The sequence below is a fragment of the Nycticebus coucang genome, chromosome 3, assembly GCF_027406575.1.
Source record: "Nycticebus coucang isolate mNycCou1 chromosome 3, mNycCou1.pri, whole genome shotgun sequence".
Taxonomy (NCBI): Eukaryota; Metazoa; Chordata; class Mammalia; order Primates; family Lorisidae; genus Nycticebus; species Nycticebus coucang.
The window spans coordinates 90199454-90226533 of NC_069782.1; the positions used below are offsets into that span (position 1 = coordinate 90199454).

Genomic DNA, 27080 nt, shown 5'->3' on the forward strand with positions numbered 1-27080 from the left:
CAGGTGAGAGCAGGTGTGGCAGCAGCTCACACCTCACAGGGAGGGTGTGCCCAGCATGCTGCGCCACCTGGCAGGACTTGGCAATTTGACATCCCATCGGGGTACAAGGAGATAACTGGAGCCCTGGCCTGCAGGGTGTAGCTGGGCAGGGATCCGTGTGTTGAGCCTGTGCTCTGCGAGGCCCCTGGCTTGGTGGACCCCTCTCTCCAGAGCAGCCCTGCTTCCTGCCCGGAACCAGAGGAGACCAGCGGCTTTTATCAAGGGCTGCATTCTACGTCACCACTTTAGGCTTCTTGCGAGAACCAAGTGGGTAGATGAGGCAGGACTCAGGTCTGTTCACCAAGAAGATCACTGAGGCTTCCAGAAATGAAATGACCTGCTCACAGCCACCCAGGAAGCTGGACTGGGGCTTAAGTATCTGATTCTCAGAGTTTTTCCTCCCATACCACAGACCTGAGATTCCCAGGATATGGGGCTAAACTCAGGAAGGATGAGAGACAGCCCAGATGTGAGGGGTTGAGGTGTCCTGGAATAGCATGAGCCTGCTCTGCTGTGTCGGGCCAGGGCAGCTTTCACTGCCATGGGGCTGGGCCCTGTAAGGACAAGCAGGGTTGGCACCTGTCATGGCCCTTATACCTGAACTAAGTCCCAGGCTGGGGGAAGCTTCTGCTGGTTCTAGGCACCCCCTGAACTCCAGGTGACAGCTGGGATCATAGAGGGAGCTGCTTACTAGTGAAGGAGTCACATGGGCTAGATTTGGGACAATCATCTTGTTGGAGAGATGACAAGCATCTTGGCTCAGTGCCCTGGCTAGGCAGGGAGGTACTGGGCTCCAGACTTGCGTCCAGGCCCTTTGTCTTCTCACCTGTACAGTGTGTGTGCAGAGTGGCATTCTAAGGCACTGCTGAGGGCCTTTCTCAAGCTTTGGTCTTAGATCTTGTGAGTCAGGGTGGGGGGAGCCCAAAACCAACAGGTGCGTGGTCTGTGCCTTCAGCACCGGGTGAGGGTGGCGTGGTGAGGGGTGAGGCCCTCTGTGGCCATATCAGCAGGAAGTCATTGTGGGGAACACTGCTAAGAGGAATGGGAGAGGGCAACAAGGGCTGACATGGTGTGGTGGGGTTCGGCCCGGGTTAGGCTACCTGGTAAGTGGGTGCAGGAAGGATCTACAGCCACTGTACCCTGTGACGTCCCCAGCCTCATGTTCCTGCACCCTCACTCTGAAGACGTCCTGACCCTCCTGTGTGAGCACCGAGACTAGATATTGTCACTGCTGTCCCTGGGAGGCAGCTGTGGCTTGCTTCATTCTGGTAGGGGAGAGGGCAGGGCTGGAGGCAGAGTAGCAGAGTGGCCTCCAAAGCAAGCCTGGCCCCCTTCTTCAGGGAGCTGAGTGGGGTCGGGAGTGGGCTCCTCCCTTGAGCCCCCTGCCTTCTGGGATGGTCCTTCATCCATGGACCCACATTGCACTTCTCCTGGCTCCTCCCTCCATGTTCCTCTCTTTTCCAAGGCTGGGGGCCTGTGCTCTGAGGCTGGGGTAGCTGGAGCTTGCAGCCAGCAAGATTTCTATTCCTTACATCCTGCCCCAACCACATACAAACTCACGCGTGTGCACACACACTTTCCCACACACATGCACACCCTCCTGCTCACACACACACTCTCACACACAGTGACTTCCTGGCTGACATCAGGGGCATCCTGCTTGGCCCTTCTCAGAAGCCCTCTCTGCCTCAGGCCAGGTCCTGTCCTCTGCAGTGGAAGGTTTGGGGTGGCTAGATGCCCACTTTGCCATTCAGAACAAAGAGCCGTTCCCCTCTTTGTTCAGGACAACTTGGTCCAGTGACAGGAGGCGGCGCAGGGCACTGAGACCCCGGGGGCAGCCTTTCTCTGCCTCTACATCTCAAAAAATGAGAGGCTGATGTATGGGGCTTAGAGCCAGAAGGGTCTAAGATGTGCTTGGTCTAGGGTCCACCTTGTGTGGGGACCCCTGTCCCCACTGCCCTGGGCAGAGGTTACAACTCCTGCTAGAACCCCCCAGAAGTCAGGGCACTTTACCTCCCAATGCCTCTTCAGAGGGTGATAGCCATTAGAACCTGCACTCTTGTATCTTGTTCTGCAGTTAGTCATTAAAGGTTCGCTGGGAGGCGCAGGGTGCCTCCCAGCGCTTCCAGTTGACAGAGGTGGTGCAGCCACACTGAATATCCCTGGGGGCCACCAGTCCCATCAGCAGGTGCTCTGCCGGGGCCGCTGGGCACCGTGCCCAGTGCTGTGTGTGACTTGCCTTACACTTCCCCACCACTACAACTGGTGCAAGCTTATCCCATTTTGCATGGAGGAGGTGGAGTCTGGTGGGTTAACATCCTGCTGACACAGTCAGCCTGCAAGTGGTGGAGTGGACCTGAGCCCAGTGGGCTGTGTGCCTGCCCCTGAGAGACACCTGCTCCCAGTGGTCCTATCTGTAAAATGGGGTAATTCCACCTGCCTGCTGGATCTAAGGTTTAAGCAAGTTTACACACAGAAAACACTAACTCTTAGTTACTGGCACCTGATTCTGGCTTGATCTATGGTGGCCATCAGTATTCTTCCCCTCTGACCCTCTTCTCTTTCATGTCCCCAGGAAGGCCATTTAACCCTTCTGGGTCTCTTCTCTCTTTTCTCTGGAGGTGGGGTTATAATACCTATTGCTGATAAGGGGTGCTTTGGCCAGAGTGAGGCTGTTGATGGAGAAAGTGGCCTCGCCCTCCTGGTGCAGGACCCTGGCGTCCTGGCCAGCTGGCATCAGGCTTTGTATAGCCCTCTCCCCACTTTCCATGTGTGGTAATTAAGCTTATGACATCTACAGCTCAAGCAAATAATAACAAGGGCATTATCTACCTTTAGTCTATGTTTTTCCTCGCCTATCATAAAGTCATTAAAATAATGAATGCCATGTAAAACAATAGGTAAGAGGGCTGGCAAAAGAACATTATCTGCAGCATCCCTCTTGTGCTGTGAATTACTGATGCATTACAGCGCTGTGCCTGGAGGGGAACCTCTGCCTCCTAGCGCTTTTCCATACTCATTCCTCTCCTCCAGGGTCTTCCAGGGCCTGAGGAGCCTGAGCCCCCAGGGTGGAGGAGCAGAGAGCTAGCCATCCAGGGACCAGTTCAGAAATATACTTGGAGGCGTGACTCCAAGGAAAACACCAGAGCCTGGGGTCTGAGGGCCTTCTCTCTGCTCTGGCTCTTTCCTATCCCTGCAACACTGTCCAGTTCTGCAAGAAGCAGGTGGTCCTGCCCCTGGGTGGAGGAAGAGGCTGGAGAAGTCTGGGGGTTAAGGTTCATCTTCCCTCTTGGTTGAGGGCAGCAGTCACCAGGTCATACTAGGCTGGTCAGGACCTGTGGTTCCCCAAGTGTGGTCCCCAGACCAGAGGCATCAGCGTCACCTGGGAACCTGGGACAAATGCAGGTTCTGGGGTGGGCCCAGCCCGGTGTGATTTAACAAGGCCTCCAGCGGGCTTCTGCTTTACCGTGTCAGTGGCAAGAGAGGTGGTGGTGTTGGGACTGATTGATTGAACCAGTATTTTGTGCCACTGGGCACTGTTTATGCTGACAGTGCCTAGGGGGTAGTCTCTGTCTTACAGGGGAGGTCACAGCAGTGGGAGAGCTAAATTTTCACTGAATCGACACCTGCGGTTACTATGGCTGCCCCTAGATCAGGGCCTCTGCCTCCTCCTAGATACCCACTTGTTCAGAGTCTCACAGGACTGAGACTCAGGGACCAGGACTAATCCTAACAGGCCACTGAGACTGACCTAAGGGGCTTGGTCAACAGGTTTCTCACATTCAGCAGGTGGCCTCCAAGCACATTTACCCTTCTGCCTCCTTCCACCAGGTAGCTCCATGGGGCTTAACATAGAACTCAGACTTGGAAATAAGACATTAACATTCAGCTGCTTCCCACTTCCCCAGCTTCCCTGTGTCAGGGGCAGCCAGAAGGAGAGAACAGAGTTAGGGTAAGCATCCTACCAGCCAAGTCCCCACCAGGATGCCTCATGTAATGCGCCCTCCCACCTGCCCCCACCCTGCTCACTGCAGATTTTCACCTCTGCCTTTGGTTCTTCCCCCTTATTCAAAGTCACTGATCCCTAGTGGGGCTTTGCTTTGGAAATGAATTCTAGGGTTTAAAATGATGAACATAATTTGCTAGCATCTTATTAAACATCTTCATCTGCAGTAATAATCTCAGTGGGCATTTGAGTAGGGGTCCAGTGAAATTTATATTCTAGCTAAATAATGAGTGAGTTCTGAGCGTAAGTATGTCCCTGGCGGTATTTGGGACTTATACTAAGACATTGTTGTTTATCTAAAATTCAAATTGAACTGGGTGTCCTGTATTTTATCCGGCAACCCTAAGCCCAGGCTCTGTAGCTGACAAAAGGCTGATACTCATAATTGTTTTTATTTTATTTTATTATTATTAAATCATAGCTGTGTACATTAATGCGATCATGGGGTACCATACACTGGTTTTATAGACCATTTGACATATTTTAATCACACTGGTTAACATGGCCTTCCTGGCATTTTCTTAGTTATTCTGTTAAGACATTTATATTCTACATTTACTAAGTTTCACATGTACCCTTGTAAGATGCACCATAGGTGTAATCCCACCAATCACCCTCCCTCCGCACAGCCTCTCCCCTCCCTCCCCTCCCTCTCCCCTTTCTCCATATTCTTAGGTTATAACTGGGTTATAGCTTTCATATGAAAGCCATAAATTAGTTTCATAGTAGGGCTGAGTACATTGATACTTTTTCTTCCATTCTTTTTTTTTTTTTTGTAGAGACAGAGTCTCACCTTATGGCCCTTGGTAGAGTGCTGTGGTGTCACACAGCTCACAGCAACCTCCAAATCCTTGGGCTTAGGCGATTCTCTTGACTCAGCCTCTCAAGTAGCTGGGACTACAGGCACCCGCCACAACGCCCGGCTATTTTTTTTTGTTGTTGCAGTTTGGCCGGGGCTGGGTTTGAACCCGCCACCCTCGGCATATGGGGCCAGCGCCCTACCCGCTGAGCCACAGGCGCCGCCTTTTCTTCCATTCTTGAGATACTTTACTAAGAAGAATATGTTCCAGCTCCATCCATGTAAACATGAAAGAGGTAAAGTCTCCATCTTTCTTTATGGCTGCATAATATTCCATGGTGTACATATACCACAATTTATTAATCCATTCATGGGTTGATGGGCACTTGGGCTTTTTCCATGACTTAGCAATTATGAATTGGGCTGTAATAAACATTCTGGTACAAATATCTTTGTTATAATGTGATTTTTGGTCTTCTGGGTATATACCTAGTAGAGGAATTGTAGGATTGAATGGTAGATCTATTTTTAGATCTCTAAGTGTTCTCCAAACATCTTTCCAAAAGGAATGTATTAATTTGCATTCCCACCAGCAGTGTAGAAGTGTTCCCTTTTCTCCACATCCACGCCTACATCTCTGGTCTTGGGGTTTTGTGATATGGGCTAATCTTACTGGAGTTAGATGATACCTCAAAGTAGTCTTGATTTGCATTTCTCTGATGATTAAAGATGATGAGCATTTTTTCATATGTCTGTAGGCCATGCGCCTGTCTTCTTTAGAGAAGTTTCTCTTCAAGTCCCTTGCCCAGCCTGCGATGGGATCACTTGTTCTTTTCTTTCTTATACGTTTGAGTTCACTGTAGATTCTGGTTACTAAACCTTCTCGGAGACATAACCTGCAAATATCTTCTCCCATTCTGAGGGCTGGCTCTAGCTCAGCGGTTCCTTCGCCTCAACAGTGAAACTCATAATTGTTTTTAGTCATTCATTTATGTTTATTGAACCAACTATGTGCTAGGCACTCTGTTAGGCACTGGGGCTATAGCAGTAAGGGAGGCAGGCAATAAATGAAGGAAGTAAATGAATTGTAGAATGTATTAGAGAGTTTAAGTGCTGTGGAGAAAAATAAAGCAGAAAAGTGTTGTTGGAAACTAAGAGTTGCAATTTTGTTTTTGTTGTTGTTGTTGGGGATTCATTGAGGGTACAAGAAACCAGGTTACACTGATTGCATTTGTTAGGTATAGTCCCTCTTACAATTGTGCCTTGCCCCTAAATGGTGTATCACACACTGAGACCCCACTCCCCTTCCAAGAGTTGCAATTTTAAAAGGGTAGCCAGGGAAAGCTTCATTGAGAAAGTGATACTTGAGCAAAGACTTGAAGGATATCAGGGAACAAGCCTCTGTGGACGATTATCTAGGCAGAACATGCATTATGTGTAAAGCTATACTAAATTGTAGGGCTCAGTTATTTGATAAGGTCAGCTTTGTTTCCTCAAACACATTTAAAGTCATAAAGGGGAATTAATTCTCTCCTGTGCTTGAAAGGGTCTGGTATGGATTTCAGGCACAGATAGATTCAGGTGTTCAAGCAATGACACCAGTATTTCATCACTTCTACTTTTCTCTGTGGTGGCTTCATACTCAGGGGAGGATTATTTTTCCTAATCATTTCAGCAAATGTTTCAGGCTTGAGTCTTATCTGGTCAGAATGAGTCATGTGACCATCCTAGCCCAATTGTTGTTGCTGGTGGTAGAAAGGACTGATTGACCAGTCTCCGTTGATAGAGAGCCAATGTGGGACCATCAGTCCTCTTTGAGCCACATAGACTAAGTGAAGAGATGGGGATTTGTTTAAGGGTAAGTAGGGGTGCTGCAGTGGAGGCTGGGCAGGCGATGGCTGCAGTGTACCTCTCACACGCCCTTCTAGGCACCTCGTGACCCTAGGCAGGTTTCTTTCCCTCCTGGGCTTTGGGTATTTTCTTTAAAATGAAAAAAAAAAAATGATAGGATGCTTCTTTCTTTCACTAAGATATTTTCAGAGGCAATAAGATAAGATTTTTAAAAAATTTTTTTAATAAAAACAAAGCCATTATCTACTCCTCGTGTGCTTTATGCCTTTCAGCCAGTTTCCACCTCAGCAGGGGGAACCCTTTGGGCTTTGATGCTTTATGAGTAGGGTATGTTATTTAAATCCAATTGTTCTCGACATCTCAACTCTTGTTCTCTCTGTTCTAGGAGGCCCAGAAGGTAAACAATGGCTCAAGCCAGGCAGATGGCACTCTCAAACCAGTGGATGAAAAAGAGGAGGCAGTGGCCGCCGAGGTCGGCTGGATGACCTCGGTGAAGGACTGGGCTGGGGTCATGATATCCGCCCAGACACTGACTGGCAGAGTCCTGGTGAGTCTCCACCCCCTCCTCACACCAGGAGGCCATGCTGTGCGGGCCTGGATGGCTTTGTTCATGAGATGTGGTGTTCTGCGGGGTCTTCTCCAGGTTGCTGGTTGATAGAAAGTGGGGATGCACGTCATGGGAGAGTCTGTGTTCTCATGCATGTCCAGGCCAGTGGCTTGTGGAGAGACTTGCAGACAATGGGCTGCTTAGAAAGGGTCTGTTGGGAGCAGGAGGGGTGCACATATGCACATGTACACGCACATAGCTCAGCTAATGTGAAGAGGGGAAGGGAGTGCAGGGAACATGTGCCAGAAACCTACAGGGCCCATAAATGCAAGGATCTGAGGAGTTCTGTGTGTGTGTATTTGATGGCCTTCAGGATATATGCTCTTGTCCTCTGGTGCTGTGTAGAGAGCCTGTCCTGGGGCAGTTTTCACTCTCCTGCACTGTGACAGCTGGGTCCTAGTCAAGCAAGAGATCTTTGGTTATGCTGATGCTGAGTCTCAGTGGCAGCCCACATGAGGTTGCAGCCTGCGTGAGGCTGCCCAGCCCCCCAAGCCTTGTGCTCTTGTGTCCTTCCCATGAGGTTGTCTTCTAGGCCTGTCTGCCACTAGAACTTACTCCTGCTTCTTCCCTATGATCTGATTATATGAAGCTTGGCTTTACAGCTGGGCCTCAGGAGCCCATGGTTTTTGACAAAGATCATGGGTGGGATAGGCCTGTAAGTAACCAACTGTTCCAGTTTGCCTGGGACTGAAGGGTACATGGGACATGAGTCTTGCAGTGCAAAGACTAGGAAAGTCCTAGGACAAATGGGTCACCCTAGGCAGGCCCAGGCTCTGCTGCAGTTGGCTCCTCCCTGTGGCAGCCCTGCCCACTGGGCTTCTCAGTGATTAATTTCCCATTGCGAGTCTGGAAGCTGTTTTGTATGGGCCACCTGTCCTGGGCCTAAAGCTAAGGCTCAGTCAAGAGTCATTTGGCTCATAGGGACAAACTGCTGGGCAGATCAAAGATCAGGCAGGAAGACTGGAAAATTAATGTTATTACCTCTGTGTTTTATGGCGGAAACTCAGTGAGGAGCTGATTGTAGATGGAAGGAGGTGGTGACAGTTTCACTTATCAGGATCCTTCTTGTGGAGAGCTCAGTGTTATGTTTGGGATATATACCTCACCACCTGCTTTAGGGAAGGAGTAAGAGACCAGGCCTCCTTGCCTGGGAACCTGCTGTGAGTAGGGTCTTCTGAAGAGTCTGAGTATGAAGCCAAGGCCAATGTCAAATGATGGCAAAATAGAAAGAGGAGAAATTTCAAGTTGCTTTTGGAGGAGAGAGACACCAGTAAGGTCAGCTGCTGCCTGAAGGAAAGCAGAGAGGGGAAAAGTCCGGCCCGCAGGACCCAGGAGAGACTGTGTCCTCTGAGGACCTGGGGGTGCCTTGCTGTTGGCTGTGCTATGTAACCCCACATTCCTGTCCCTTCCTGACTTTGCGGTAAAATCTCCACTGCTCTTTTGCATGCTTGTTTGTGAGTAGGTTCTGCATTGGAAACTTAAAGAGGTTGAGTCTATGGCCATCCCATTCTGAATATGCCCCGTCTTGTCTTAAAGAGGTTGAATTCTGGGCCTGGGCACTCACGTGGGACAGAATGGAGGCAGCGTCTTCTGGGCACTTGGCGGGGATGGTGGATGAGCAACAGCAGCCAGTCCGGTTGTACAAGTGACACCTGTTCCTTTCATGTGGCTGTTATACACAGTTCTAATTATCTTCTTCAGCATCAGCCAAGAGTTACTGAACAATAATTCTGGACCAAGTGTTTGTTTATTTGTTTTGTCATCCCTGTGGAAAGTAAGGAATGATCTTGATTGTATTGCTTGGTGTGTGAAAGCAATGTTTATCTGTGGGGTATAGGGGGCCGCTGTAGGGGAAAGTGGAGGGGAGAGGAAGGCTTTGAACTGGAACCTTTATTATATTAATAATATGAACTCAGTACATGATTTATGGAAGGGAAGATATCAAGAATAAAAACATCCCCAAGCTTGAAAATAAGATAGGCTCTGCTTGGTGGGCCAGAAGTTGTGAAGCATAACTAATGAGACAGAAAGCATTTGAGTTGAGCTTTGAAATGCAAGTTAGGATTCTGATAGTCAAAGGAGAGAAAATCCTTCCCAAGTGAAGAGCTGCAGGAGCCCGGTCTTCCAGGGAGGCTCAGGCCTGAAGACCCAGAGGGCTGGGAAGGTGCCCTGGAGACAGCTTGTTGGAACTTCATAAAGGCCAAAGCAGCTAAAGAGTTTGGGCCGAGTTTGTAGGACAAGGAGATTTTGAAGGAGGAGTACCAGGATTGATAGTTGTACACAGAGAGCTAGAGGGCAAGTGGAGACCAGAAGGATGAGGCAGGAGCTTGGAGGTCCTAGGACGAGTTAGCGTGCTGTGCCCCAGTGAGAGGAGGACCAGAGAGGATGACTTCTGGGGTGTGGTGAGGCAAACTCTGAACTAACACCAAGCAGTGGACGAAGGTAGATGGGTGTTCGTGACACTGTGGAAGCAGATCTGATAGGATCACGCACGCCCAGTAGCCAGCCACTTGGCACTGTTGCTAGCAATCACATTATCCAGGGGCCCTTGTGGGCCAGGCACCATGCCAGGCCTTGTATCTTACGATTGGTTGCATGGGCAAGGACCACATGGGGCCCACATCGTATTCATTCCATAGCTCCTATATTGCTGTTGTATTGTAGGGGTTCATTGCAAAGACTTAATCCATGAATTCATCTCTATTTTACACTTGAGAAAATCAAGGGACAGGAAGGGTAATGACTTGCCTAAAAACACGCAAGTTTATGTGACAGAGCCAGGCTATTACCCACGGGCCTCCAAACTCCTAGTCTAGGGCTCGTTCTGTGTCACTACTTCCTAGTCAAGGATAATGCTTTTCCTTTTCTAAGCCACTGCCAGCTGTCACTTTGGCTGTGACATTTTGACATTACCATCTTTGAGCCAATTAGGACCCAAGGCTGCTTGGCCTGATTACTCTTACCATTTGTATGCAGAAGCATGGTCTGCCCAGGCCTCCTTGCCTGGGACTGCCCCTGGTGTCAGCTGCTCTCCGAAGGTCTCCTTGGAGAAAATCCTGCCCAGGCTGCTGGGACCACTCAGAACAGAGCAGGTCCCACTGTGCTGAGAGCAGGCATCTCAGAGTTCCAGGTGGTACCTTGAGAACAGGCCTCTCCTTTAGGAGCAGACAGGTCCTTGCTCTCTGAACAAAGAACATATTTTACATTGAATTCTTGGCACGCAAGAGAAAGCAGCTCTGCCTGTTCGGAACCCAAAGCTGTGTTTGTCTTGAGCCATCCAAATGTTTATCTCTGCAACAGTGGGACCAAAGCAAGACTAGACATGGCTATTCAGTTTCCCTTTTCAATTTATAATTTGTTTTCCTTGACGCACCCTCAGGAGCTCGGCATTTGTATCTGGACCCCTTTCTCACCTGTCTAATTGTCACACGTGAGAAAGAATCTTAAAGATAGGACATGGTCGGTAAGGCCCAGCTGGGGAAAGATTTGCCAAGACGGCCTCAGATCTCTGAGATCTCTCAGAGGAGCATATCAGTCATCCGGTAGATGCTTGCTTCTCACCTGTTCCTGGCACAGCTCCCGCACTGGGCGTAAAGCAGTGAGCAACAGAGATGCAAGCTGTGAATTATTTATATTGATAACTAAAGGCATAAAGCTTCATTTAAGAAATGACCAATGATAATCGCCTTTCACCAATGCTGTTTATAATTAACTCCTGGAGCCTCATTATCAAAAGGATAAAAGTTCCTTGACCTCACAGCTCCAGTTCCTTGACCTCACAGCTCACAGCTCTGTGTCTGCCTCGGCTGTCACTCTGGCACTCAGGCTTAGCTGCCCCTGAACAGCAAGCCTAGACGGAGCCTTCTCTTGGAGCACGTGGCTGAGGGACTCGGCATTAAAGTGGACACCAGGTTGTCAGAGGTTACTGCTTCCTCTTTTTTTTAATTAAAAATTATTTCTTCTCTGATCATAAAAGTAGTATGTTTCCTTTATTTTCCCTTCTAAGTTTATGAACATACTGGAAGAATTGCTGATAAATCCGACTTTGTTTAGAGTTGGTCCAGACTGAGGGAAATTTCAATATGGCCGTAAATGTCACCAGACTGTCTCCCAGCTGTTCAGGTGTCGTTGAGGACTTTGTCCACTGCCTCTCATGTTGCTTGCTTTATTCACAGGCTCATGGCATAAATATGTTTTTTTGCACCAGGGATTGTGGTGGTTTTCATGGTGAAATGATAGCTGGGCGTTGTGGTGGGCACCTGTAGTCGTAGTCCCAGCTACTTGGGAGGCTGAGGCAAAAGAATCGCTTAAGCCCAAGAGTTGGAGGTTGCTGTGAGCTGTGACGCCACGGTACTCTACCAGGGTGACAGCTTGAGGCTGTGTCTCAAAAAAAAAAAAAAAAATAAGTATTCATGGTGAAACGAATGCCCTAAATTGGGAGAGGGATCATATCTTTCCATGGTGGCTGCACAAAGCCAAGTTGGTGAACCATAAAAAATGCAGAGGGCCTCAGGTGCTCACTCTGTTTATTCACGTCCCCCACACTCCAGCCCCCTCTCATCACCTCTCTCTTCTCTTCTCTTTGCCCTGATTTCCTTACTCTCCCATTTGAAATTTACATGTATGCATTTAATGTGCTTCGTGCATTTTTGTGAGGCAAATTAAATCCTTCTAAGAATAAAATGGTATCTAAACAAAGAGGGCAAGAAACACATGCAGAAGGCTTTTGTGTAGTTTGGTTGTATTATATGGAGTCAGAAGCCAAAGTCAATAGGGATGATCAAGTTCAGGGTTGCTACAGTTTTCTGTAAAGGGCCATACAGTAAATTTTGGGGCTTGCAGGCCATGAAGACTCCACCACTGACCTCTGCCATTGTAGTTTGAAAGCAGCCACCAACAGTCCTAGTGAGACTGTGTTCCTGTAAAACTTTATTTATAAAAGCAAGTGATAGAAAATAGTTAGATAGAAGGAATAATTTCTAGTATTCAGTAGTGCAATAGAGAAATGATAGTTAACGATAATTTATTGTATATTCTAAAATAGCTAGAAGAGAAGAAATACAGTGTTCTTAACACATAGTAAAGATAAATATTTGAGGTGATGGATATCCCAGTTACCCTGATTTGATCTTTATACATAGTATACATGTATCAAAATGTCACACGTGCCCTTAAAATATGTACAACTATTTTATATCATTTTTTAAAGAATTTTAAGATAAATGAAACAGGTAGTGGGCCAGATTTGTTTTGCAGACAACAGTTTGCTGACTCTTGGTTTAGTGTATTCCCTTATTTTATACCTAAACAAATTCAAAGGCTGGGGGGAAAGGGATTTTCTAAGCTCTATGGCCTAAGAGTGATGGCACCAGAGAAGCCACTTATAAATGGGATAGTTACAGACACAGTAATACACACATGCACAGGCACATACGCACATCACACTCGCTAGCTACATTGTCACCTAGTTTCTGAATAGTCTTGTTCATTTCCATGTTAATCTCAGAGTGACCATCTCCTTAGGAAAAAACAGGGACAGCCTCACCTCAAGGTGTGACCAATGTCTGTACCACCTGGACTCTACCTCAACCCCTTGACAGATTCTGCGTTTTGTGTGTTTCTTCAAAGACTGGTTGCAGAAATAGAGTCTTTTTCAAAGACTGGTTGCAGAAATTTACCCGCTTCTTGAGCAAAGAGAGCCCTGAAAGTCACTCTTTCTAGTTACTTTCCCCATATTCTTGTGCTGTTGCATTTGAGTATTGCTCAGGAAGAATACACATATGCTACTTGCGTTAACATCTGGGGGATGAATTACCGATGTAAAGAGACAGAAAAATGCCCACCTCTCCCTTTATCTTCCTAAATATGTCACATGTGTGGCATTTTACATTAATGTTATGTACTTAGTCTGGACCATTTATCGTTATCTCTAAGCACTCAAAACAAAATGTGTATCAAGTACGCCTTTCAGATAAAAAGAATCCTACTGGTATAATAGAGTTAAATAGATGTGCATTCACTGCTGCGCTGTTTGCACACGGAATTAGACTGGTTGAACCACGTGGAGGCACACACGGGCAGACACCTCATCTAATATGCAACCGTCATTGTGTTCATTTCTGCCACTAAGTGGCTCCCGTGCTGACGGCATTTCTCATCTGCATCTTTTTTTTTTTTTTTTATTGTTGGGGATTCATTGAGGGTACAATAAGCCAGTTACACTGATTGCAATTGTTAGGTAAAGTCCCTCTTCTGCATCTTATACTTTTCTTTTTCAGTGGTGCCTGGTAGCAAATTCACACACAGCTCACATTTCCATCTCTTTCTCTCCCTTCTTCTCATCTGTGCTCCCTGTTTATTATATTTTAGGCAAATCTACATAAAATTCTTATAGCATCTGCAGAGTCCCTGTGCAACAGAAAGACCAGAGGTTTCCCAGGGCTGTATTTATAATAAGAAAGCCCCTCATAGCAACCAGGTATGCCCTGCTCTGTGCTGTTGGGAGTAAGTTGAGGTTTTATTTGAGTTGTTTTTAACACCCCTAAGGAATACTTCTTTTTAATTTTGTTTTTAAGAGACGGGATCTCGCTATGTTGCCCAGTCTGGAGTGCAGTGGCTATTCACAGGTGTCGTCCCACTACTAATCAGCAGGGGAGCTTCGACCTGCTCCGTTTCCAACCTGGGCTGGTTCACCCCTCCGTAGGCGTGGCCTGCTCCTGGGAGGTCACCATATTGATGCTGAATTTAGGGTGGACAACTGATCGGAATAGTGCACTATAGCCCAGAACTCCTGGACTCAAGAGATTCTCCTGTCTCATTCTCCCGAGTAGCTAGGACTATGGCACATGCCACTGCGCCCGGTGGGACACTTCTTTTTTTTTTGCAGTTTTGGCCGGGGCTGGGTTTGAACCCGCCACCTCTGGCATATGGGGCCAGCGCCCTACTCCTTTGAGCCACAGGCTCCACCCAGGGGACACTTCTTTTTAAAAGAGCCATGTGTTATTTACCTCGAGGACTTAATAATGGCCCCTTGTTTCTTCCTATACTTAGAGAGTTCCTATCTCAGGTATCAGGCAAAATGTCAAAGAAGATAAGCTCTCATTATGTTATTAAACATGAAATTTTATCTTTATCTGATGAGAGATCCACTGGGTCTGTAATTTGTGACCCAGCATCCTTTTACTCAGGAGGGGAACATGAGTCCAAGGAATTACTGCATCAACCTGTCTTCCCTGAGAGGTAGTGAGTTGCCTGTCCCTGGAGACGTTCACGGAGAAGCAGGACCACGTTTGGTGGTGCTGTTGCTAACAGTTGGTTAGACTTTATCCCCCTTGCTTTAATTAGGTTCTACAGAACACTAGACCCAGGAGGTGTTCCAAGATAAAAATGGGCTTGCTGGGAACTTGGACAGACTTCATTTCTCATCCCCCTCCTCAAGGTTGGCAGCACATAGCAGCATATCAAAACCCTCATGGATGCCCTGTGGTGGGGAAGCAGGAAGACTTTGTTTGGCCCAGCGTTTCCCACTCTCATTTCCTGCTGGGACCCTTGCCCCATGAAACACCTGTGGGCCTTGCAGAGCGCTCACTTTGGGAAGCATTTAACCAGCCCAGGGTTCCGTGGAGTTACAGCCTGTGGACCCATCTGGCTCACAGCCTCTTTTGTGCGGTTAACAAGCTAAGGATGGTTTTTGCATTTTTAAATGTTTTTTTCTGAAATCTAAAGAATATTTTTGACATGTAAAGATGATATGAAATTCAAATATCCATGTCTATAACCAAAGTTTTCTTGGCATACAGCCTTGCTCACTCCCTTACACATTGTCTGTGGCTGCTTTCTCAATGTGCTACAACACCAGAGTTGAGTAGTAGCCACAGTGTCCAAAACACCCACTAGCCTAAAATAATTGCCGTCTGGCCCTGCAAAGGAAGTTTGCTGCCCCTTCTGTGAATGTCAGTCCTCCTTTCTGAGTGGCCTGTAGGACTTGCTCTGCATGTTACCCTTGGCATAGATGCATAGTAACGTCTGTCCTTTTCTCCAGGGGACAGGCCTCCATTGACTTGCACAAGCTCAGCTAAGTCTTGCGTTATAGATGGGGAGACAGAGGCCAGAGCCAAGTGGTCCCCGACTTCCATGGCAGCTTCCTAGCTGGGCTCAGCATGTGGATTTCCACTTCCCAAGGTCAGGGGAATGTTTCTGAGAATTTTGGAGCAGGGCCGCACTCTGAGTCTCCCTGTCTGCTTTCCTACTTCTCCTGCAGCCCCTGCACTCTGGGCCCCACCTGGCAGCTCACAGAGTCCAGCCCTGACTGCAGAGAGGGGCTCTGATCTGGGTCCGATGGCCAGCACCTTGACCTGCACTGGCTGCTGGTCTGCAGGCCACTCGCTGTGTGCTGGCTTCTCCAGCACATTCTGCAAAGAGCAGCTGTTAATTTTACTAGCTCGTGTGTTGGCTTCTTTGGTCTCCCCAGGGATGCTGTGAAAATGAAGGAGAGTTTCAGAAATCAATCCTCAGCTAGCTGTGCAGAGAGGAAGAGCATCCTGGCCCCAGAGCAACATGTTCATCTGGCTACGCACCTCTGGCTCCCAGGACCTCTGGGCTCTGGTGGTGAGGGCTTACACTGCTGTGTCTCCTTTCTTCTGGAGTTTGCAGATGTCAGTGGGTGCCATTTGTCCTTCTGTCCATCTGTGCCTACATGTCTGTCTGTCTGGTCCTTATATATTTGTTGGTATCCCCTAGCACACAGAACTAAGGTTAGCACACAGTAGGTAGGGGCCTAATATTATAACAGTATGCAGAGCATTTGTAGTGTCCGTGCAGTGGGCAGGCCAGGCCGGCCTCCCTTTGCCAGCACCCTCTGCCTCTCTCCTCTGTTTCAGCCTCTCTTGGGGGGAGGGTGAGCCCTTTGGCCCATGCAACACGATCTGCACTTTGATCTCTATCTGGTTCTTTTTCTTACTTGGTTGGAACCAGTGCTGAGGGAAGATGGAGCCCTTAGCATTCCCAAACTCCAGCTCCCATTTTTGCTTTCTCCCTGAGACACCTGTCCTAGGGAAGGAGCTGTCATGGCCCTGAGGACTGGTGGCTGCTGCACTTGGTACAGCCGGGTGCTGGGTGCCCGGCCTCCTCAGACAGTTGAATCCCAGCTCCAGCTCTCCTGGGCTTCTAGCCTATTGCTTCATCGTTTGCTGCCTTAGTTCCCTCATCTGTAAAACAGACATTATAATAGTCCCTTTAACTGTCTCTTAATGAGTCAATGCATGTAAAGTGTTCAGAATAGTGCCTTGATGGGGTCAGTGCTTTCTAAATATTGGCTCTTCTTAGTTTTGTTATTGCCCGTGAAGCCCAGTCACCATGTCCTAGAGGAAACGGGTTGATGTGGAAACACATAGGGTCAGGGAGTGGAGAAGAGATCCTTTCCTGGGGCAGAGAGACAGCAGGTGTCACCCAAGCCAGGCGTCCTCTCCGCTTGCTGAAGAGCTCTGGGCATGGCCATCTGAGTGTCCCAGGCAGGCCCTGATTTGGGTGCAGCCAGTGATGATGTTTGCTCTGTGCACATTCTTAATTCACGCCCATCCAGGCTGTGTCCTCTCTGTGGCTGGCTCATGCCAGCCTGAGTCACCATTGTCCAGTCAGCCAGGAAATTCTCACTTCATATAGCCTCCCCAAGCTGGCTGGGGCTGGAGAGAGGGCTGGGCTCCCCTTGGAGCTGTACATTGTGGGCGAGTGTGTCACAGGAAATGCTTTGGCAGGAAGACAGAGGAATCTTAGGGGAAAAGAAGGTCACGTGTGCTTACTGTGGTCTCCGTGTCCAGTCCCCACCCACCCATCAGAGGTGGAGTGAGCCTGGCAGGGAAGAGACAGGCTGGTTTCGGAGGGTGCGTCAGCACCAGCCTGTGGGGAGGTATGTTTAACATGCATTTTGGCAGATAGTGACTGCAGATCCATAGACTGGGAAAGGATACTACACCCCCAAAAGATAAAATCCTACATTCAACGGTACCTGGGAAGCGTCTCCCCGAGCTAGTTTCCACTTCTCTCTCCATGCAGCACGGGTCAGACACTATTCAAGCCATGGGTGGACACATGTTGGTTCTTGTAGCAAAATCTGCAAAATGTTACCATTCAAAGGATTGAAGGTGAAAGTGTGACTCTTGCATTTGCTAGAATGATTAGGTGGCAAGGTTTTTGAAGTAGAGTTTGGTGGTAAGGCAGAGCCTGGAACCTATCCATCAGTCCATTGGGCAGGCCTGAGAGCTCAACTTTCCAAATCCTGATGACACGTCCTGTACATTTCTGCTGCTGGGTCCCAGATTCCCGGACAAATATGTTTACGTGACTGAGGTTGTCTCTCCTTTCTTCCTTCCCTCCTTCCTTTTGTTTCTTCCTTCCTTCCCAACCAGTAAAAGCTGGCGCCCCCTGGAGGTTTTGTAGGAAATGTCTGTATTTGGAGTTCCCACTGTGTGTGAAGAGTTGTATCTGGTTCTCCCCGCCACCCCCAGGGCCTTCAAAGCCTGCTGATGGTTTTGCGGTCCCTATTAATCTGAGAAATATCCTGGTGGACTGAGACTCTCCTTACACCCTCCATTTCAGCTGCGAGAAAGTTTATTTAGCAGGGAGACTCAAAAATAGAGATAATAATGATGACAAAGTCATCAGCCTTTGTGGTTGCTGGGGAGCACATGCTTGGAAAGTCACACCCGGGACCACACGCAGGCCGATGTTCCAAGTTTAGTTTACCCGGCTATGTTTAGGAGGAGGCAGACTGACTCGTGCCTGCGGGCCCCAAACAACCCAATCTGGTGCACTAGAAGCCCCATTTTTAGAGTCTGGGTCCAGAGTGAGGCTTTGTCCAGAAAAAAACCAGCTACTTTAGGGAAATGACAACAACAGAAAGCCACCATTTGCCCTAAAAATTTTATGGTAGAGACTATTTTCTCCTGTTTGGGTAGCAAGGGAACTAGGACATGCCAGTTGCTTCTCTCTCTGTCTTTCTTAAGGAATTAGGACACTTGGAAACTCAATTAAATATACCCAAGCCTCTTAAGCACCAGGGTTATCTTTCTGCTCATCCAGTTAATTTTAGTTCATAAAATTGGCCTTGTGCTGACATGGAGGCATGGCAAAGGTGGGAAGCCAGCGAGTGGAAGCTTGGTTTCCAGTTCGCAAGCCTCCAAGGGTACATATCTTCTTCAGGGTATTGAAGGTGACCTTGGAACCTCTGTGTGCCTCATCCCTGGAAAAGCAGACATTGGGCCCTTCCCTGTTGACTTGAGGCGGGTTAATCCAGAAAGTAAATTGGCCGAACACACTGACTTCTTTGCCAGCATGAGAAGCTGAGGATACAGCAGGTTAATCCAAAGGGTTGAGAAACCATCACCTTCCTAGTACTGTTCCTGGACTATTTAGCAAAGAGGCTGAGTTTTGACGTTTCCCCATTTTCTTTTTCCTTCTTCCCTTTTGGATGGCGATGGGTGAAACATCTGCAGCTCGTTGACAAGGAAAGAGGAAGAAAAGACCCCATTCTCACACAACCCTCCCTCGAGTTTGATCTTCACTTACACTAAAAGTAGCTGGAAACAAAAGCCAAATCACAGAAAGGTGGCATTTCAGGGGCAGAGGCTGCTGGCTCCCTGGCAGCTGCACTAGCCTGTCGAGTTGGTTAGGCTCTGAGTCTTGACTTGCCTAGGAAAGCATGGGGTTTGCAGGCCAACTGAGACAGGTCTGTCTGCATTGGCTGGAGAGTCTGTCTGGAGCTAATTATATCAGTGAGTGCACACAGAGCCCTCTGCCTGGGCTTATGCCTTAGTGGTGGAAAATAACTTTCTGCACAAGGAAAGCATTTGTTTTCAGGAGCTGCTTAATCCCACAGGCTCCTGCATGGGCTCCTGGGGAAGCTGCCATGAGGTTATTGCTTTCCTCTGAGCCATGAGGTGGGCAACTTGGTTTCTTGGCCACTTCAGATGTCTCCAAGAAGAAAGCTCAGCTTATCAGAATGAGAAAAAAACAGTTACTCACTGAGGTTCCAGCTGTGTATCTCTCTGGCCCCTGAGGATTCGTGGCAGTGTTTGAGATCAATTTGGGATCTGAGAGTAAAGATGAGAGTCACTTACTTTTGTCTGAGGAGCTGCACTCAGCAGAAAACTGGATTCTAATCCTGGCTCTGCTGTAACCTTTCTGGTTGACCTTGGACAAGTCAGTTCCCTCTCCAAGGCCTCAATGTCTTTCTGGATGAAATGAAGGGGTAGCTGTAGTTTGTCAGTAGTCTGTTCCGCTGCAGGCCAAAATGTCTCTGTGTTTTCTCATTCCCTTCCTCAGCAAAGGGAGCGGGAGTTTGCCTCTGGCCAGCTGTGTACTTGACCCTGTGCTAGGACCAGGAGCGCTGGAAAAGGAGAACAGATAGTCCTTTTCTCCAGGTCCAGAATGAATGGAGAGAAATAGAATAAATCATGGGGCGTCCCTGCGTGGCCCTCTGCTGGTTTTGCATTTATTTGAAATAAAAACTCAAACTCTTTCTATGGCTTACAAGGCCATGTGGGATGTGGCCCTTGCCTCTGACTCATCTCCTACGATTCTTTTCCTTGCTGACCCCTTTCCAAGTAGATCTCAATATGCAGAGAGGTGAAGTACTTAGACAGAAGCATCTAGATGGGCCTGAGGCCATGGAGTTTGGCAGGAGAGAGGATGAATGCGGGGGTGGGTGGGGGTGGGAGGCATGTTGTAAAGGGCCAGTTCCTGTCCAGAGGAGGTGGCTTCTTTTAAGCCATCTCAGCCCAGCCTTGTATTCTTCTCCTTGAGCTGTCCCCAAACATCCAGAAACCTCTGAGAGAATCATGTTCTGACTTGGTATTAGATGTCCTAACCCTACAAGCCCCAAAACTCACCCGAAGGGCCTCCTTTCCGATGAGCAGCAGCTTCTGGATGAGACGCTGGCTGAGACATGGCCTCTGTCCATTGCTTTCTGTTCTGTGTTGACCAACCTGATTCTGGAGCAAGTCTTCGGGGTTCCGAAAGTCCATTCCTCTTCTGCCACCTCCATCTCTTTGTACCTGTAAACATTTCATAAAAGACACATTTATTTAAAATAATGCCTGCCAGAGACAACCAGGAGGAGTTGAGGGCCCAGGAGACATTACTGTGGTGAAAAGTCGTTTTTTATTTCTGGAGCAAGGCAGTGGACTTGCCAGGAGCCGCCAGGCTAACCCCCAAATTTCCAGTGAGAGTACTAACCACTGGATCATCCGTAGATTAGATATCACAGAGGTTCCCCCCAAGGAAGCTTGATTTTAGGTCAATTTCTTAGATGAACTTGGGAAACAATGCAATGTACCCTCAATGGGCTATTTCAAGTTTTTCCAATTTAATTAACTTGATTTAAGCAAAAGCAGTCCATATCCTCTGGAAGAAGGTCCAGCTCCTTCCCTGCATGCTAAATAATACGACTTCACTGTTCTCCTGCCCTTATGCACAGTTTGTACACCGGTGGGTTTACCTGGTGGGTCCCCCTGAGAGTCTGAGAGCTGAGCTGGTTTCCACGGCACCCTGGCCTAGAGGAGTTGTGGGCTGGGGCTTAGGGCTGTCATACAGAACAAACCCCACAGAGGCAATTTGACAAGCCACCCCGCCCAATACCCAGAGATACAATTCCTCTTCCTCAGGCCAAGATGGCTGAGATCTAGATAGAACAGAAATAAATAAGTAAATAGTTTCTTTTTCATTTAACTCTCTTTCAGGAACAGCCTCTGGTGCTGATTATTTCTGCTATAGATTTTGTCAGACTTTGACTCCTAATCCTTTTGCCATAGGTGATACGTTTCAGAAATGCAAAATAACATGAAAAATAATCTACTTTCCTGAAAGATAATTTTGTGTACATTAAAGAGACACATTAAGCCATTTACAAGAGAGCTGTTTGTTCTCAGGAATCTGGAGGAGATCTGAATTTCTAATTCTGGGCTCTTTAATAATTTTCAAAAGAACTGAGGCTAATAATTGTATGTCTTTGAACTTCCCCAGGCTGTCATCTAGCCCATGATCTCAAAGCATTTGAAAAGGAATAGAATTATCTACCTTGATGAAATCCTTAGGAGGGAAGAGAGGACATCGGGTCCACGAAGAGCTTTCTAGCAGAATGGGGGGACTTAAGGTAAAGAGTCTCAAGAAAAATGCACAAGGTCACTTTCAGAGCTTCAGACATGAAGTTGAATGAAGAGCCTTCATACCAGTTTTTTTTTTTTTTTTTTGAGACAGAGTCTCACTTTGTTGCCCTTGGTAGAGTGCTGTGGCGTCACAACTCACAGCAACCTCCAACTTGGGCTTCAGTGATTCTCTTGCCTCAGCCTCCTGAGTAGCTGTGACTACAGGCGCCCGCCACAACACCTGGCTATTTTTTTGTTGCAATTCTCATTGCTGTTTTATCTGGGCGGGCTGGGTTTGAACCTGCCACCCTCGGTATCTGGGGAAGGTGCTCTACCCCCTGAGCAATAGGCAGTCCCATATACCAGTTTTTAATTCACAGGCTTGGCAGCTAAACCTCGGAAAGAAGGCCACAGAGAAGAGAAAACACAGATAGAACTTAGAGAGGGATGCGTGTGATGAGGTTACACAGGACATGCAATGTTTTCTAGTTCTAGTGTTTAAGGATGGAGAAAATCTCATCTATGGGTGGGGAACAAGTTTTATGTCCTGGGTTCATTCTGATTGATCAGGAGTGGTTACAGCGGTTGCTCTGCTCTAGCAAATGCTGTGAATGCTTAGTGCTGTCTGCTGTGAGTGCTGGCGGGGAGAGTGGCAGTCCCAGTGTTGCTAATGCCCTAGCTACCTGTTCCAGAGTACATTCGCTAAGGTTTGTTTACTTTATATGTGATTAAGGTGGGGCTTGTCCAGGGTCACACAATTGGTTTCAGGCTATATATGGACTGACCCCCATGTCTCCTCTGATCTGTCTGATATTTGATACCCTGGTTCCATAGGTTGGATCTCAGAGGAATAGTCAAGTTGTCAGCTTCCTGAATAAGCTTTCTTTTTCTTTTCTTTCTTTCTTTCTTTTTTTTTTTTTTCATATTGCAGCCTGACTTCAGATTTTTCCATCTGGAGACTTTCTTTAGTATTCGGGGAAGCAGAGGGGGTGGATGTCAGCGCCACAGTGATTCTATAGACAAACAGAATTGCAAGGACAATTTTCCCATTGGTTATGTCCACTCTCAAAATTCTCTTAGCACACAGTGCACGCTGATCACAGCCCTCCCACAGCAAAGCTCTCCCCGCAGCCCACTCCCGGGCTCCATTCTCCCAGTCTCCGCAGACGCCTTTTCCCGCACCCCACTCCCCCGGTACCACCGTAAAAAGCTTTTGGTGGGGGTTGATGCGTCATCATTTCCTCCCATCATAGCCTCACCTCCAATTTCTTCCTGTTTTCTCCCTTAATGTTCTATCTCTTCAGCTATTCATGCTCACATCTTAATGGCCGTGCTTACGGAGATAAATACATTTTGCCTCTGACCAAAAACAGTTTTGGCCCTGTTTTGAATATAAAAGCCTGCCAGAGTTGCAAGGAGGGAGCAAGGGCAGAGTCCTCTGTTCTGTCCTGGGAGCCATAAAAGTTAGCTGAGAGTTTGCATCTCTATCAAGATAAACTGGATCCTGAGGCTTCAAATATGACAGATAAATAACAAGGAAAACTTCAGCTTTTATCAAAGCCAAGTTCTCCTTACCAGTTTTATGAATCTACCTATTGTGCCTGGACTCTGGCATCTGTTTCCTTGTGATGTCAGGTGCAACCTTCCCCAGGAATTTATGTAAATACTGGGACTGGATAGAGGGTTTCAGGCAACTGGTAGAGCTTAGAAGGAGGCTGAGAAGCCATGTTCATTGGCCAAAATTCAGTCTCAAACTCCTCATCCGTTCTTCAATTCTCACTCCTCCCTTTCTAGTATAAAGGGAATTGGAATAACCACAGCCGCATGAGCTGTAAGGCCCAGGCTGGGTTTAGATTCTGGGGTTGTGATTTAGAGGGCAGGATAACAAATAGGGATGTGGTTTGCTGTGCCGGGCCGTCTTTCACATTGGAGGTGTCCAGGATCCTTTGTCAGGACTGAATGTGCCATCTTGGCTTCAGTAACCTGCTGCATGCACCTGAGACAGGCTCGGCCTTGTCTCTAGGGGCTGCACAAGGGATTCCCATGTTCCACCTTCTGTGGACACCAGCGCTGCAGGAGCCCACGTGCCACTCTGGCTGGCCAAGAAAGTGCCCAGTGAGTGCTCCTAGAACTCGCTTCTGATTTGCATGACTTGTGGGAAACAGATGTAGACGTCTTACATCCTGGCCACCTCTTATGGATTTGCCCTTGAAGCTCCTTTTTCCGTTGTCCTGGCTTCAGCCCTGTGACCTCTCCTTCCACTCCTTCTAACTCCTTATGCCCATCTCCTTATCTTGCATGCCATTGCAGATGCATTCTCCTCAAAGCCCGCTTTGCTTAGGTTTCCTCATGGCTTGGAGCCCTTCCATGGCTTTTCATGGACTGAAGCTCAAACTCTTCATGTGGGCTTACCACCATCTGGGCTCCACTCTCTTTCCAACAAGTCCATCCTCTGTTCTCCACCAACTCTGCGTATTTCAGTCTTGTATCATTTTTAAGATACAGTACATGGTCTTCCCTCCTCTGAAATCCACCAGTCTTGTATACTGTTCACACACATTTGTGCGTGTGACTTAACCTCCTTGGAGGCAGAGCAGCTGGGTGGTTAAGAGCATAGGCTCTAGAGCTAGACTGACTGAGTTTGACCTTTGCTCTTCTATGTACTACTATGACCTTGACACACAGTGACAGAAGACAACAATAGTACCTACTTCACAGGGTTATTATGTGGATTAAATGATCTTTCTTTTTATTTATTATCAAATCATAGCTGTGCACATCAATGCGATCATGGGGCACCATACACTGGTTTTATATACCATCTGACAAATTTTCATCACACTGGTTAACATAGCCCTCCTGGCATTTTCCTAGTTATTGTGCCAAAACATCGACACTCTACATTCAGTAAGTTTCACATGTACCCTTGTAAGGTGCACCGTAGGTGTGATCCCACGAATCACCCTCCCTCTGCCCATCCTCCCCCTCTCCTCCTCCCCCCTTCCCTTCTCTCTCTCCCTCTTCCCCCTCCAAAATGATCTAATACCTCTATAGGTGACCACCTTCTTAAATTGACCTAATTTTCATAGAGTGGGACGTGCCCACATGTACGTATCAGTACAGCAGGCCAGGATCCTTATATTGACCATCTCCATATGTTGGTTACAGTCCCTTGGGTAGGTCAACTTACAGGGGTTCTACTGTATTTATAAAGGGCTTAGAACAGTGTCTGACACAGACTAAATATTATATAAATTGTTTGTTAATCAAATCTGGTAAATTAGAAGTTCCTCAAGAGTAGGAAACATGCATTTAAATTTTATAATCCTTTTTGTTTTATACTGGGCTTAAATAATCCTAAACCATATTGCTGTGAAAAGTGGAATTTTTAAAAAAGATAGAGGAAATGCCTGTGAAAGCACATTGTAATCTCTTTATTCAATTGATATTTTTCAGTATCTGGAAGTGGCAGGCTCTCTGTTGATCAAAATGGAATGAGATATGGTCACAATCCTCAATATAAGCTGTGTCTAAACACACTGGATACGACAACTGGATAGAAGAGAAGTGGCAAACATTATTCTCTTCTTCTCCCCATGCTACAGACAAGAAAACCAAGGCATGGAGAGTTTTTAATAACTTAAGCGAGATCATACATCCAACAAGCATGAGAACTGGGCTTTAAACCTGTGTTCCCATTAACTCTGTGGCCTGGGCTCTTTCCACTGTACCATGGTGCTTCTCATTTGAGAATGAGAGAGAGAGTGAATGATGTGAAAGAATGAACCTGAAGATACAAAACACACATGGGTCTAGGAAGAGATCAAACCAGGGACTTTGCAGAGAGGATGAGTTCTAAGTCAGGTTGGTCAGGTAGCAAAACCCTTAAGCCATAACCATTTGTCCAGCTGAGCATTTACTATGGTGGAGAGATGGGCACTTTCATTGCCTCCCTTTTAGGGACCACCTTACCCCTATTGTAATACTTCAGCACCCTCCATCCATTTCCCTTTGTGGCAAGGGTAGCTGTATTTTCATCTCCTTTGGGTAATTCCCAGGATAAAAGGTGGATGTGAGGACGGATGGATGGAGAAGATGGGCCCATTTGGAAGGTTTCCATAGGTACCGGAACAATGCCTTTCCACTGGGCTTCCTCTGCCACGGAATGATCAAGGCGCCAGGGAAAAAGTCTGGAGTGAGGCTGGCTGGTTTCTATGGCAACTGCTGCTTGCCTCAACGCTGCACATACACTGCCCTCTTTCTGCGTAGGTGTGTGTTTATTTATTATTGGCCTGACCTGGAAATGCCTCTGTGGCTCTGTAGGTGCTGTCCCCACCTACACCACTGAGGTCACACACTCAGGCTGGAAGTGGATCCACAGCTGGGTGGTGAAGGCACAGCATTTGCTTCACCAGGACAAGCTTCCCATAGGCCCCAGATCTTGTGTTGTCTGTGAGTACTATGACAGTGATCTCCAGGGGGTTAGAGATGCCGATCTACAACCGCAAGTTAGACACTGTCTGGGTCCTGCAGTGAATCACAAACTGCCCTGGAGAACTGATGGTGACGCACAGACCTCTTTCATAAACATACAGCGGTTACTTTCCCTGGGGGGTGTCCATGAATTGGCTGAGTGTGCATGGGCCTGAGCGACCCTAGATCTGGGCTGTCTGACACAGGGAGGCTATTGAGCATCTAAGATATTGCCAGTCTGAATTAAGGCGTGCTGTAAGTGGGAAATTTAGTACAAAAAGAGCACTGTTAAATGTTTTATTTGTAATTTTTAAATTGATTACATCTTGATAATAAGTTGGATAGTTAGGTTAAATAAACTACATTATCCCTTCAGGAGCCATGGCTCACACCTATAAATCCTAGCATTTTGGGAGCCTGAGGTTGGTGGATTGCTTGAGCTCAGGACTTTGAGACCAGCCTGAGCAAGATTGATGACCCTGTCTCTACTAAAAATAGAAAAACTAGCTGGACATTGTGGCAAGTGCCTGTAGTCCCAGCTACTCGGGAGGCGGAGGCAAGAGGATCTCTTGAGCTCAAGAGTTGAAAGTTGCCGTGAGCTATGACGATGCCACGGCACTCTACCGGGGTGAAAGAGTGAGACAGAGTCAAAACAAACAAACAAAAAAGCTACATTATTAAAATGAATTTCATTTTTTTTCTCTTTACTTTGAAAAATTGTGTCTCTTTCATTTTTTTCAAGGCAAACGTGAAACAAAGTTTATTGAGGAACAAAAAGATGGATTTACAGAGTAAAAGAATTTACAAGGCAGGATATGTTTGCTGCTGTAGATGCCACGGCAAATAGGCCAACGGGCCAAAAATATGCCTATAGGGTAGTGGAGATGCTTGTGCAGCAGCGTGAATGCACTTAATACTGCTGAATGCTACACCTAATAATGAGTAAAGTGGTAAATTTTGTGTTTATTTTATCGCAATAAAAGGAAAACAACAAACATGTCCGATGGGAAAGGAGCCATCTCCCCTGGCCCCTTTCTCTGGAGTCTGGCCCCTGTTCTGAGGGGCCTCCAGCACACCTCACATTTATCTCGGGTAGCTTCTAAAGAAATTGCTGGCAAAGGAATGCGGCTGCCAAGCCTTGCTCAGACTAACCGAGGTCTGCCCTGG

The 27080-nt window shown here is 47.4% G+C and overlaps 1 protein-coding gene across 14 annotated transcripts in view; it reads left to right on the top strand.

The window, feature by feature from the left end:
- The window catches only part of KCNMA1 (potassium calcium-activated channel subfamily M alpha 1), a 784008-nt gene that overhangs the window by 220012 nt on the left and 536916 nt on the right, over positions 1-27080 (top strand). For all 14 annotated transcript variants that reach the window (XR_008378803.1, XR_008378804.1, XM_053584070.1 and 11 more), the window contains exon 2: positions 7081-7242. Coding sequence is in view for 12 of the 14 variants with exons in the window: in XM_053584070.1 (XP_053440045.1) it covers positions 7081-7242 (162 nt within the window). In the remaining 2 variants the exon portion in view is untranslated. The remainder of the gene's footprint in view (positions 1-7080; positions 7243-27080) is intronic.